This window comes from Semicossyphus pulcher, unplaced genomic scaffold (assembly GCF_022749685.1).
Source record: "Semicossyphus pulcher isolate SPU_LCO1_2020_fin unplaced genomic scaffold, fSemPul1.0.p SCAF_12, whole genome shotgun sequence".
NCBI lineage: Eukaryota > Metazoa > Chordata > Actinopteri > Labriformes > Labridae > Semicossyphus > Semicossyphus pulcher.
Genome location: NW_027211626.1, coordinates 9,154,066 through 9,168,933, shown reverse-complemented (window position 1 = coordinate 9,168,933; position 14,868 = coordinate 9,154,066). Strand labels below are relative to the sequence as shown.

At 40.1% G+C, this 14,868-nt stretch overlaps 1 protein-coding gene across 9 annotated transcripts in view; it reads right to left on the bottom strand.

Moving 5' to 3' along the window:
• The window catches only part of kcnma1a (potassium large conductance calcium-activated channel, subfamily M, alpha member 1a), a 166,316-nt gene that overhangs the window by 33,513 nt on the left and 117,935 nt on the right, over positions 1 to 14,868 (bottom strand). For 4 of the 9 annotated variants that reach the window (XM_069658271.1, XM_069658272.1, XM_069658273.1 and 1 more), the window contains exons 15-19: positions 14,671 to 14,780; positions 14,444 to 14,512; positions 9,810 to 9,896; positions 9,644 to 9,720; positions 4,001 to 4,174 (exon numbers count right to left, since the gene is read on the bottom strand). In XM_069658271.1, coding sequence (XP_069514372.1) covers positions 4,001 to 4,174; positions 9,644 to 9,720; positions 9,810 to 9,896; positions 14,444 to 14,512; positions 14,671 to 14,780 — 517 coding nt within the window. Of the gene's footprint in view, positions 1 to 4,000; positions 4,175 to 7,942; positions 7,952 to 9,643; positions 9,721 to 9,809; positions 9,897 to 14,443; positions 14,513 to 14,670; positions 14,781 to 14,868 lie in introns of all 9 variants that reach the window. The other 5 variants (XM_069658274.1, XM_069658277.1, XM_069658278.1 and 2 more) reach the window with 2 other exon arrangements.

Below are 14,868 nucleotides of genomic sequence, written 5' to 3'. Positions count from 1 at the left end.
GCCATGCTTTCAGGAAGGTGTACTAATGAGATGTGATGATGATTTGATTCAACTTTTCAAAAATACTGCTTTGACGTTACACATTTTCAGTGATAGTCGAAATAAAATGTTTCTTGCTTAGAAATGCTTTGATTGTTTAAAATTTTGACGTCAATGTGATGAACATTGTGAGGTCTGTAGACAAACAAAGAAAGCCACCATGGGAAACACAGACAACAGCTACATACTTGAGAGCATGTAGGCGTCCAAAACACAGACAGCAGACGCCCGCTACTCAAAGCAGGCGCGCTAACAGAGCACAGGTTTATAGAGACTTGCTCTTTGCATGCAGTCCACATCTGTTGCACAGATAGATATTGTAATAAAGGGTTCAAAGCTACATGTTTAAATCTCTTAGCTTGCTCTTTAAAAAGGACCGACCAACTTAAATAGGTCCCCACCTATTCAAGCATTATGAATTATCTGGGAATTACAGCTTCTGACCTTCGCTGAGGAGATACTGACGACTGGTACCCATAGAAGTACTGGTACAGCGGGCACTTGAACTGAGCTCTGAGCTGCTGACACTTCCACTCTTTTCCAGAGTCTCTTCCAGCAGTAAAGGTCACAGAGAGGGCCCAGGGCTGGCCTATGACACAGATCCTCCAACAGGGACCCTCAGTGGCCCTGGCATCTGTCTCTAGCAATCTGCCCGCTTCGCAGAGGCAACAGACTAACTGGCTAGCATTTGGGGCGTAGCGAGGCGGCATAGGACAGAGGGTAGGGGGGTGGCAGGGGGGTGGAACGAAGCCTGCCTGGTGGACAGGAGCTGTCAGGGCAAGTTTGGTGACGGACCAGCAGGGCTGGGAAAATGAAAATGCAAACATAATTTCCGTGTCAGGATAGATAAGGTCCCCAGCAATGAGATGCAGATGCACACACATGCACAGAGATAGAAATAGAAGTGCATGTTGGTACACACACACACACGCACACGATACAGACATGCACGCACACACACACAGCCGAGAAGGCTGCGGACTAGCTGAAAGCACCCCAGAGCCTGGGGTCCCCAACCCTTGTCTGTAGCCCAGCTTCATGGAGGCTTCAGCCTCTACATTATATAAAAGCTGTCACGTCTCAAGCTTTTCTCACTGAGGGAAGCTGGCCGGCTGTGTTGATGGTCAGGTCAACGAAAGACCGAATATACAGACTGAAAACAAACCTCAGATTCAACTGAACTACCCAGAACATTTTAAATCTTTAATTGTGGAAGACAAGAATCAGAACACACAGTCGAACAACAACTACCTTTTTCATCCATGCGGCTGTCTACTATATAATATGATATAACAAAACTTCTCACCTTTGCTATCTGTGGTACAATTAAGCTCACTCTCAAGCTCAGATCTCATCTCATTTCCACTTAAATACTAAACAAACCAAACATCAGAATCTCTGTATGTGTGAAATCCAGTAACAAAAGACTGCATTCATGACGGTAGCAGATTTTGGACCGTGAATCTGTTTCACCAAAAATCACATTATGCACTAAAACCCTCGAATGAGTGCAAATTCAAAAAGGCAATTAATAAATATTGTTTCATTAAAGTCCATAATGCAACGCAAGGTTTATGTTTCAGTCAACATTAAAGAGGTGTCTGTGTTCCGCTGCGTATGTGTGTGGTCTTGCATCAGAACACAGGACGCATTTAACGACAGAGTGCTATTCAAAGAATCAATTATCCAAGTACCCAGTCTAGAAAAATCTGGTTCAGATGTACAAGAGCATGAAGTCATCGTAGACAAAGATGTCTTATCCTCTCAGTCTGGCAGACAAAAAAATAAAGACGGGAAACGGGGAGAGGAAATCCAACAATCCCTGCCTGACAAAGCCCAATGCACTCCTTCACTAAACTCACTTTGTTCAGACAAAGTCAGAGTTAAAAAGGGAAAGAAATCTAAGACAGAGGAGGCTTTTCCTGAAATCCTACAGGGGGTTGAGGGAGAAGTGAGATCAGTAACCATGTAATGGCCAGTAATTGGTACCGAGGGATATCAGCGCAGGCCGAACTACAAGAGGCCAAGCCAAACTCATCATGGCATGTTTGACACTAATCTAGGCTGAGTCGGCAGACGGTGGGAGAATGTTGAGAAGGAAATCAGATCTGTATGTCTGAACCCAACGCTTTGATAGCGAGTCCTACTGCTGCCATGTCTAATTGACACACAATTTGGTATTTCCCATCCACTCAAAAGGAGAAGAGAGAGGAGGGGGGTCTTCCAGAAGCTTTTTCTTTATACCTTGTCTATATCAAGCCAACATCACCGTTTTGTAGCTTTCAGTTTTGTTTTTATCCTCTCTCCTGCTTTTTCTTTATCGAGTTTCTTGTCTACTTCTTGCCATACAAAACCTCTCTCTTCCCCCATTGTATTTTTCTTTCCTCTCTTTCCTCCATCTTTTCCCAGTATATGTATTATGAACTGCTAAAGAGGGGGTGTTATGCTGTTTCACATTTTAAGAGATATATATAATTTTACAGCGTTGGATGTCCAGACTAAACGTGGGTGAAGTTTAAAATCTGTAGGTAAAAGTATGTTGGAGTAATCCCCAGGCTTCTCAGCTCAGTCTGCAGGCTGCTGTGAACGCCAGGTTTCACACAGTTTTTTCTACGCGCTGCACTTTGTGATGTCACAAAGGCTTCGGAGAGCTGGCCAATCAGAAGATAGCAGGCTTGTAGCGGCGGGGTTTCTTAAAGAGACAGAGCTGACTGAGTACAGAGCATCAGTGTGAGAAAAATTAGAGGGTTTTTTTTAATGTAAATTATGCTAAGCTACTCCACAGGTATCACAGACTGAAATATTAAGTTTGAAATTAGCATAATACCCCCCCTTTAATGACTGCAGGAGAGATACACTATTTAGGACCAAACAAACTATTGGGATCAGATGCTTAGCAGGACATTTTTTACAACAAAATCCATAATTTGAGTGTAAATTGAAAGCTAATTTGTTTCTTTCCTATTTGAATAATTTGAAATGGTATGAAATAAATTTCTTTTGCTTTGGATATAAAACTAACGTCCTGAACTAATGTAAACATGTTTTAATATCTGTGCACTGCCCCTTATTTTTAAGGCTTTGCAATACTGTTAAAATTGCGTTTTACACGTGACTTTCTCTTATCTCCGGCATTAAAGTGTAACTAAAACTTTGCACATTTGCAAGAGTTAGGTCAAAGGTAAAATAAATGACAAACAAAGCCAAAGCTACTTCAACTGAAAGACGTACAAACTGAAAACAGGGAACTCAGAGGACTGCACAGTAAGAGCTATCGAAAGCAAAGATAAATCACATCATTTAAAAAAATATAGAGAATCATATCTCAGCACAACACCTTCAGAATAAACAACACGTTGCATTTTTGTGTATACAATCATCTTACCTTCAACAGTTCAAAAAACATCAAATCCAAAAGTGACACACCTGCATGACTGATGCAGCATGCGGTAGCCACATGTCTAACACCTACAGTACTGTACAGTACAGCAGCACCACAGAGCCACACCACCACTTACCCACCACACATATTACACGCATGAAACCAAACTAACGGTGTGAGTGAAAATGATAAAAAAACAAAAAAAAAACAAGATGAAAAATAAACTGTAAAGAAAAGAAAATGAAGACTTCATATAAATCTAATAACAAGAGAGAGCGAGAGAGTGAGGGATAAAGATAGAGGGAGTTGATCCGACAGACAGTTTAATACGTCGATAGAGCAATAGATAGATTGATAGAAAAATAAACAATAAATCACTGAGAGAAAATTGTTCATAAACAAATAAATAAATTCACAGAAACCACAGGTACACAAATTATGAAGTCACAGTAAACAGATCACATCATAGACAACATTACGGACACACACGTACACGTACGGACGGTACCTCTGCATGGTACAATACACGGAGCACACACCACAGACATGTAACAGCATGTGTTGGGCGGTGTAACTTACAGGCACGTAAAGTGGTTGCGCAATCATGAACAGAGACAGAGGAAAGTGGGTAGGCCCTCTGAAGGGTGTCCATGTTACTATGTACACTGCCTGACATGCAAGAGCAGTCTTGCTCTGAACGGCCGCAATCAAAACAACATGCCAGTTTCATTCGTTTGTAGACGGACATCTTGGCTACAGTCATGTTTTGGGATGAGAGGAGAGGAAAAGCAGCAGGTTAATGGCAAAAGGAGAAATATTCATCCAGGGGAAGTCGGAAGGTAACTTCATCAGAAAGTGCAAGCCTGCTTCCACAGACTTGAGCCCCAAACTTAACAAACACACTCGAAGCGCAGACATTTATTTAAAAATTCAATTGTCTTGTCTGGTAAATTTGGACAGATTACAATACAACAGTGCTAATGAAAATATTGCATTTAATTACAACCATTATTTGCGGTTTGTGTTAACAAACAGGATCGAGAGGTCAAGCTGTGTGCTAAGGCTGTAACAAGTCAAAAGGCAAAAATATAACAGGGGGAAAGAGGGGTGAGGAGGAAAGGGAGAAAGGAGGCAGGCATTCATGGGGAAAGAGGCATGAGCAATGTCTTCAGCAGCAAACCTCATACAATGTTTCATACATTTGTACATCCTCTATCCATTTGGCTAAAGGAGTGGATCACGTACCTGTATCCCATCATGCAGCTGTAGCGGCTCTGTCCAAGGCATCGCACTATTCTACGGGCTAGACTTGCCAATTCATGCTACTGTATATTCAACCGGGACATTTCACCTCTCCACTCCCCAAGGAGAACTTCACCCTAATGTGCATGTATGCGTACATGGATATACATGTTTGGTATTTGTCAGTTTAAAGTGAGACATCCGTGGGTTTATGACCAGAAGCTTAAAGAGGCTAACGTTAGCAAACGTCAAATAGACATTGCTGTGTGACTACCAAACCTAACTTGACTATATGTTTCTCTACTTGTGCTACTGTTAAGATTATCCTGTAGTTGTCAGTTGTTTTAATAAATCTATATTTAATGTTTGTTGTAAAAGGTTTGTTTGTATCTGGAATAGTTGTAATTTTGAGAAGCGGAAATATGCTTATTAATAAAGGAGCAGTTCACCCCTGGAAAATAGACACTGTCAGTCAGAGCTGGTGTTCTCTTTAATCGATAGAAGCAATAATATTTGAAATTGGCGCTATCGCTGTGGAAAAAGTTGTACAAACAGCTAGTGGTTTTGCCTATTCTAAATTCCCACAACACCCAGCATGCATTGCGCCCCTCCCTGTGAAAGGAACGGCCCAGCGAGAGACGCTGCAGTGAAATGCTACTGTTTTCGTTGGAGGCAATGGCTCAGAGCGGTACAGAATCTGATCCGGTGGAAAAAATCTTCAGGTCTGCAGTCTACATTTCAAACCTGACAATTTTGAACGAGACATGACATCTGAGGCGGGCTGTGGATACACTGACCGGGGTAGTAGTATATGTACTTTTAAATTATCTCCACACGGTAAAATCAGGGAATTAAACTTAAATTGAAATTGAAAGTCGAATGTAACATTTACAACTTATTCTCAGTGGACATTCATTTTGATCTATACTACAGAAGTGCTGTAGTTTTTGTTTACTTTCTAAATCTCACTGTAATTCCTTAAACTGAAGAACTGCAGGTTGTGTTACCATATTTGGCCATAATAGAGACTCCATCTTCAGTGTTACAGTATATTTACAGATCAACACCAATGCAATCACTGCTGTATCAAAGTATTTCACTGATGTTTGCTTGTGTTTTTGCAGCCAATTCCTGTCTATGTGCTGGGTGTTCGTAAATGTGTGTGTGAAGCTCTGAACCCCAAGGGAAGCGGGAGTGAAAGTCCCGAGAGTAGCACGTCTAGATTGCTGTGACTCCGGGCAGAAACAGTCCCTGGTCCCCATTCCCTCATTGCCAAGGTGCAAACAGACAGCAGACTAATACTGTCTGGCACCTTTACAGAGTCACTTTCAGCATCTTTGACTCTGAGTCACATCGGGAAATAAGATCTTGAATGAAGTAATATGTTTCAGCTTCTGGCCGAGGAAAGAACGGGACACTCTTATCATAACCCGGTGGGGTGTAGGCATCAGGGACTGTTGTATTCTGCAGCATGCACATGTGCTTTATGAGCATGTAACAGGCATGCAGAAAATGTGTTTTTGGCCTCAGTGACAAGGAAAGGTACAGAGATAACTGTTCACAGTATTGGAACAGTTTTAAAGGCATGGCAGACAAGTGCAGCGAAGCTTTCACTTCATGCTAAAATTTCTTACTTCAGAGTTTTTGCTTGGGCATTCGGACCACAGTATACGTATGTTACAATGTCGGTAATTGACACATGGAAGGGGAGTAATGGAAAACACAAGACACACACTCACTCACACACACACACACACACACACACACACACACACTGACAATGTCTTTGACTTCTGACTTCACAAATACCCAGATTGTTTCCTAGAATTAAAAAGGTGTCCATTTCAGGGCATTCCTAATTGATGATTCAACATGACGGCAGCCCTGATAAACTGTCTGCATGGGTTTTATCAGTTACCATCTCCTATAATCCACCAAAGCACAACACACTCAAACAGAAGCTATCAGGGCGCTATGTTGAATACAAAGGATGTCCCAAAGAAAGCACCGTTCTGATAGATCCCCCTATAGCTTCCTTATTCAGCAAGAGTGCAAGGAGTGATGGTACTGTTACAGAAGTTCAGGAGCTGAAATTCTGAGCACAGTGCACAGTAGCTTATTGCTGTGGAGGCGTAGAAAAAGAGTGCAGAAGACTTTGTGCACAAACAAACCGCCCTCACCATACCCCAATAACACTGTATCCTGTAAATATAAACCACTAAGAGAGAACTACAAAATGTTACCAAAAAAAAATTCTGTTTTTGATTTAATTTATTTTCCTAAAAGCACACAATTTTGGTCCTTGCATTTTTGCTGAACGGGTTTCAGGGGATTTGAGTTTCCTCTACAGACATCACCATATGATGTTCAGTTATTGGATATGACTCTGGCATGGCGCCGCCATCTAGTGGCAATCTAAAGCTACGACAATAAATACTGCATAGTGCTAGTGGACTTTTCATCCGGTGCAAAGAGTACAAATAAAAGGGCCCAACAACTGTCCAGATTTGAAATGCACAAAGCTGTTGTGGTAACATTTCAACTCTGAGAGGAACTAATGGTCTCTGTAACCTCAGCCCGAGCAGAGCAAAGGAGTTTAGAAAGGGGGGCTGAGATCACAGAGGAGCAGGGCAAAGGGAAGACCAGATTGTTTTGATTGTGTTTTGGCAACCTAGCTGGTTAGGATTTGCAGAACTTCCCACAAGGACATTTTCTGCTCTCTGAAAGAACAGACACACAAAACTTTCTTTGACAGAGAGCAGATCCACTTAAATCTCCGTGGCTCTTGTTAATTTTCTTTCCCTTGTGTTAGCTCCTCTAAATCTATGATTGCTGTATGACATGGCAGATTTATATTACGTTTCCTCTGTACTTTCTCGGAGCATGACACTGTAAGGGGGTTAATCAAGGGTAATGACATAATACTTGCAGAATATTGCCTTCCAAATACCAAGCATGAGTTCGGTTTGATGATCAAATAGAAAGGGGAAAACTGCAGAGCTCATCGGCCACATCCGATTAAGTCACACTCTATTTAATTGTCATTTTGAACTAGCAATAGAACCAGCTGACTGGTGGCCGGATGCTGGAGGGAGTTTGATTTCAGCTGTTTTGGTTTTGGGTCTGGTCTGAGCACAGTGTAGAAATGAGAGGCGAGGAAGGGGATGCAGAAGCTACACTGGTACATGCAACATAGATACAGTATACTATTTGCTGAAGAGGAAAAAAACACTTGCACTGCACTCTGGGTAACCTTACACCAGTTCTCTTTTTACTCACAATAAATCACTACCAGTGAGTAGTTAAAATAAAGTGGTGTTTTCCAATGGCAGCAGGGGAGGAAATACATCAAAAGTGTGTCACTGGTCATAAAGAAACATGGGAAAAAACAACAGAAGAGAACAAAACATGATAGAACAGAACATACTGTAGGACAGACTTCCATTGCAGTAATGGAACTGTCACCTTTCTAAATGCAACTCTCTTGTTCGCAACAACTGTAATAAGACAAAACATAAGGCCATGTCCATCACCGGAGTCTGGGACACGAGGATATTAGGAAAGCAAAGAGAGGTAAACAGTTAATTTAGAAGGGTGTGAAAGGCTGTGTGATTCTGTTGAGCTGAAGAAGCACAAATTGTCTGAGGAATAGAAATGACACAGACAAAAGAAGGAAATGGTTGGAATCTACTTTAAAACCTGGCTGTGTCTGAATCAGACTGCTTAGTGTAATTGTCTGTAATCTTTAGTGAAATATGAGATATTCTGAAATATTGATCCAGCGGCTAACATGTCTTGACAAGTGACTATTCTGCATAGGTCAGGTATTATTCATGAGCGGTCTGTGCCTTATGTCTGCATTAAATAAAGAGGGAAATTTAACAATAAGCAGCATGTTATCTCTATGACTATTCATATTATGTGTGTGTGAGCCAAGGACTGTATGAAAAGATGGACGACATGACAGCTCCCGAAAAGTGAAGCCAAAACATCTCTATCGGTCATAAAGCCCACCTCCTACATGTTAACAGAGGGGACATGAGTCATTATAGTTTTTTTTAAATTAGTTATTTGATTATGATTGACAGCTCTGTTGACAAATACGGCTCCTGCAGCCGATCTATTCCGGATTAGCAGAGAAGACGTATCTAAAACAATCACTACACTCATTGAAGTTTGCATATCTGTGAATGTTAACCTCAGACCAACACAAGAAGCTGTTCTATCACAGAGGGTACTTTGGCTCCAATCTTGTACAATGAGAGTACATGGAGATGCATCTGTCCATCTATGTATACAGTCATTGGTTTCACCTTAAAAGACCTGAAAGTAGTGATTGAACTCAATACTCCAATAAAGTGGTTTAATGTAAAACAACATGATGTTCATATCAGCTAATATTTTAGGTATTTCAGTAAGAAGCTCGAACAGAAGACTAAACTAGAAACAAATCTCAGTATGCTGGTTTCGATGTTTCATATATAAATGGGTTAGTTGGATAAACAGGACATAAAACTCTGCAATGTAAATTCTTCCACTGAACCTGTCTCTCTTATTTTACTCATATTATTTAATTCACTACAATATATTTTCACTTGGTGTAGATAAAGTACTGATTAAATGATTAAACAGAAAAGAAAACACACTCAAAGATGAGATCACCTACATTTTGACTCGGAAAAAAAGAGGAGGAAAAAATCAGGTATTGACTGATGTTGGTACCATAATGAGGTTATGGAAGCTCAAATGGGACCCGTAATAAACACTTTCCTAAGGGTATAATGGTGTGACAACACACATTACCTGTAAATACACAGTGCCACATAGGGAAAAACAATGACACAATGAGAGGTATAATATTAGTATACAGACTAGTCAACCCTCAAGTATAATGAGACACACAGATCCACGGGTAGGTTTGGAGAGAGAGGGAGGGAAGGAGGGGTGTCGACGGTGCTACATAAAGGCGCAGCTACTCACGTCGTTTGCATCCACACTTCTTGATTCGCTTAGGGTCTGTGATGTCGTCATGACAAGCTTTGCAGTAGAAAAATGCTCTAAGAAGTGACACAACGCAAACATTCAGAACTTCAACTAATCAAAATGCACAATCACAACTAAGTAACGCTCAGGACGGTCGGATTACCTCTTTACTTCTTTGGCATCACTGGCTATAAAGAATCCCAGTGTTCCCTCCTGCATCTTGACATGATTGCCCGGGTTGATGAGGATGCTGGGTAATCAAGAGAAATAAGACACATCATGCTCATTAGCTTCTGGACAACGCTCAGCTCATGCACAAAACATGCTAATCAAGAGGAATGGTACACACACTTGTTAAAGCCGTTAATCTGACCTGCACTGCGCCTAAGTGGACTTTTTGAGTTTTTTAAGGTTATTTCTAACATGTAATCTGATGTATCCTGAGTGTTATCATTGACACACCTGCTCCACTGATTTTGGACAATTTGCTGATGTAATATTCATATGGATGGACAGACTGTACAACAGTATGATCGCACATTGAATTTTAATTCTTTTCTTTCAGAGTGATATTGAGAAGGGGGACAGAGAGGTACAAGTAAAGGGACAAGAGCAGAAAGAATTAAAATTATGGCCATGGTGTGGTTTTTAGTGTCAGCACTAAAATACAGTCATCTAGTCAGAACAAATGTTATGATGGCCACAGAGACCTGGCTGTAGTACAGAGAATGTACAGTAAGTGTCAATCTTGGTTAGTATTTGACAGTGGGATGCAAGGGAATGAACAGCTCTTTTTTTGGAGAGTACTACGCAGTGACTGTATTAGGGATAGACCGATTATCGGCGCCGATATTCAGCATTTTGACGCATATCGGCATCTGCCTTTTTTTTTTTTTTTTTTTTTTTATAAATCTGACGGCCGATAAGAGTTCATTTCTTTGCAAATTTTATTCAACTTTGTTTTATTTACTTTATAAAACTTCAGGAAGTTATTTATTTAAATTTTCAGTTAACTTTATAAGAGATGCTGCTGACCCTGGGAACTCCCTGCGCTTCTTGTTTGTTTGTTTAATAAACATATACTTAAAGGCATTTAAACACAGTTAAGTGTTGGAGTTTGTATTATTCAAAATTTTGACACCAATATTTTAACTTTTACTGCAAATAAATATCAGCTCCAAATATCGGTTATCGGCCTCCCTGACTACTAATAATCGCTATCGGTATCGGCCCTGAAAAAAACATATCGGTCTATCTCTAGACTGTACTATACTGTATTATTATATTAACTCTATTGGAGTGCTCTAGGGAAAATAGGATTGGTGGAGTAAGTCCAAGGGTCGATAGTCCCCTAAACATCAGGAAAGTAACTAGAAAGTAACTAAATGCATGTCCAGCAGGGTAAATATTGACCTACATGTGAAATGTTACATTTAATTAATCATATATATTTAAAGACAGAATTATTGCATGCTGAAGAACTAAAAATAAATATCGTGTTTAATATCAGATCTGGACCCTCAAAGTCACAGGCTGTATCATTCCCCATTAATTAGAATGAGAGTAGACAGCACACACACATACTAATATTACGCTCACACACACGCACACACACCCTGGTCATTAATGGTTACCTGTGGGCAACAATCATCAATGATGTGAGTGTGAAATAAGAAATCATACACTGACCCACAAACCTTTAAGTTTCAAACTCTTTCAAAATAAGAGCCCAGATGAAACATGATTTACTTTTAACTCTTCTTTTCTCATTTACTGAATTTTTGTTCACCGTTTTTGTCAATTTGTGGACATTAAATTATGTCTCACAACACTGCTGCCAGTGTGTAGGCAATGGGGCAAGTAAAATAGTGAAGTCAAATAGAACGTGCATCATCCTACATCTTTCCTCTGGGCTCTAGAAAAGGCTACACTGGAGAATACAAACAAAAATATTAAGGGAGCAATTGAATCGATATGCATATCGGGCTGTGGTCAAATTGCACCAGCCATGCAGATTGGATTGTTCATTCCACATTTTCTTTGCAAGAAGTAAAGTAGCAGCTAACATTCACTCAGATTGAATGGCCCCCAGAGAAGTAAACAGGCGCTAGGCCTCGCATGCTCTTTAGTGAAATCAAAAGAAAGAATCATATCAAGACATTTTCACAAACATTGCTGCCCAAATCTGAGATTTTATACGGGAATCTATCCGTGACATTTTCTCTCTGTCGGGTGCAAACAGGATCGAAGCTTAGGAAGCATCAAAACCTCATATTCTGAGCAACAAGGCAAGCATCAACCACTTTTTGTGATAGTGTCAGAGCATGCAGTTACCAAACAGCATGAAGAGGACGATAATCAAACAGAACAGCATAGCCACTGCGGTACAGGTATAAGGACAGGTACGTAGATGCAGACGGTTGCAGTAACTTCTGTGCAGTTGGATTGTTTCTTAAACACCAAACTGACAGGAAGTGACCTCACTTAAGAACATCTACTCGAGAGACACACGAGCATGACTGTACATGGTGGCTGAGACCCACAGAAAGTCACACGCACACTCACACACACAAGCTCTCCGTCTTGATGTTCTCACACGCGTAACGCAGACGCACGTACATGCACAGATGGATATACATTTAGCACCGACAACATGAGAGGGTGATGGAATGCAAAAGTGAAATGTGGAGCACTTGTGAACATCATAGCCTGCAGTTATTAAATTTCAGTTTGGATAAACTTTATGCTATCCAAAATCAACAGCTCCATGCCTTCCCTAGTGTGTGAAATGATGAAAAAAAACAGAGATTGGTGAGGTGCTGCTGGTTTAATAAAACCATGAAAAAAAGACATGCTATTATTTCAGCCACTGCCTACAGCAATGGCAGATAATCAAATTAATTCAAGATTATATCAAAGATGTAGAACAACAGATTATCAGTGCTTATCAACACCACATCTGAGGTCTAGGTCTACAAACTTCTCACTGATTCAGAGTCGAAGAACCATGAAGTACTGTTCTGGCAATGATTTAAAAACACCATGAGTGGAATAATCAGCTTGGCAAAGCTCACACACTGAAGGTACAAACTGAGCAACACTGAAAAAGAACTGAAAGTGAGAGAAATAAACTAAGCAAAGGACTCGTAAAGGACAAAACTGAAAAGACCAAATAAGAGGTAGATATGGAGAGGGTGAGCGTTTGGCCTTGGTACACCGACAACAGCAAAGACAAAGAAACAGCACTTCTACAAACAGGTCCAATTTATCTATCCTCTCTCTGCCTGCAAAGAAGTTAGTGCATTAAGCACAAGGGACACCATAAAAAGAGTTAGAAGAAGAGGCCTGTGAGATAGGGTTTGGGAAAATATCCTTGGGGAAACTCCCAAAGTCAGAAGCTTTAAAGTGGTGGAGATTGGGTGGAACTTTGGAAGTAAGATAAGGTAGAGGGCATACCGCTTGCGGCTTCTGCAAACAACAAGAAAAAATCTCAAATCACACAGTCATCATCAACATTAAGGAAGAGGAGAATGTTACTTGTTTCGCTGCCTAATGAAAAGGTACGCATTATATGGCACATGGCGCCATTAAGCACAGTCACACAGTTATTTCATGCTTGTCCGATGGCGATGTCCTTGCACCTAAAAATAAGCTTGTTAAAAACAATCTGAATGATTTCACTAGCAGCCTTTCAACAAGGGCATGTTGGTAACAATCAAATGAATTATGAAACAATGAAAAATGTGGCAATCCATTTGCTAGAAGAGAAAATTATGCTTTTGTGTGACACAATCCATATCATTACAAAAAAGTTATAAAGTAAAAAAAATATTTTCAATATCTTAACTAGCTTAAAAGGCACCCAAACGTACTTTCTAACAACTCAAACTCTCATCAATTTAACTAATTAAAATTAATTGAGTTTGTTTTTAGCTTGTATGTCAAAATGACCATCATGAGCCAAGCAACCTTGCCAGTACACAAATGGGGAGGGGTGGGTGGGATTTGGCAATTGGGATTACTGAAACATAATACAATAAAAATATGTTGTTATTGGTGATAAGACAATGATGTAGATTTAGGGGTTGTAATAAAGACTGAACAGGTACACAATATCTCGTTCGTTTTAGGGGGGGTATTGTTAAGTGTAGCTACCTAATATTTGTCTGAAATCACATGAAAATTTAAGCCAGATTTGTAAGACCTGTAACTATTTAGTGCCTCCACCAAGGACTAACAGAATCTATCATTAGTCAGGCTCAAATTTGAGCAACATAGCAGGATAACTAAAAAAAAATGAATCAGATGTCATCAAATTTTGGCCATGACGCCAAGGAATGAGAGACTATGTTTTAATGCAAATCAATTTTTGTAGCTTCTTAAAATGGCAAGAATTGCAAAAATGTCTTATGTTACTGCACTTTTAATCAACATTCTGATAAAGTAAAATAATCAAAAAACAACAAAATTCAAGATGACGATGAAGCCTTTGTGGAGGTTTTTCTCTCAAAGCTTTCTAGTTATGTTATTTTGTTAGGTACTGTTCCAGAAAACAACGTGAAACTAGTAAGCATAACTTGAAAAAGTAAGTCAGACTTGAATACTATCATTCAAATTAGATTAATCAACTTGGTGTCATCAAATAGACTGTGGCTATAAACTGTGATTAAAGCTAAAATAGGCTCTGGGGGATAATGTAACACACTTAATAAGGAGGTCCAATTGCAACCAGTCAAACAAGAGTTCACTACCATGACTGTACCTGATGTTAGATTAAAAAAGATTCAATATACAAACCTGCTTTCTCTCTGCTCGGACTTGTATTCGATAGCAATAAGAAGCAGCTTCAGCTTCACGTAACACAGCCTGTAAAACATGTGCACTCATTAGAAGACAGCAATACCAATGGCAATTAAAATACACATCCCAACAGTCCCCTTTTTGCCTTTCCTTCTTCACTTCAGTCTTGTTAGTTACCTACCACTGACAGTGGGCTTGCTGAGTGGGGAAAGAGTGATACTTACTCACAGACAGTGGGGAAGGAGAGGCCCACAAAGGCACTGGACAAATACTCTGTGTACATCTCATTAGCCACTCCTTCTAGGTAATACTTCTGCCATGTGTCCTCCTCAATCTGACAAAAAACAAGCATGGGAATGTCACATGTGAGGATAAGAAAGGAAGAAAAAAAGCAACACTTTTTTTTTGTATTTCAACAGCGG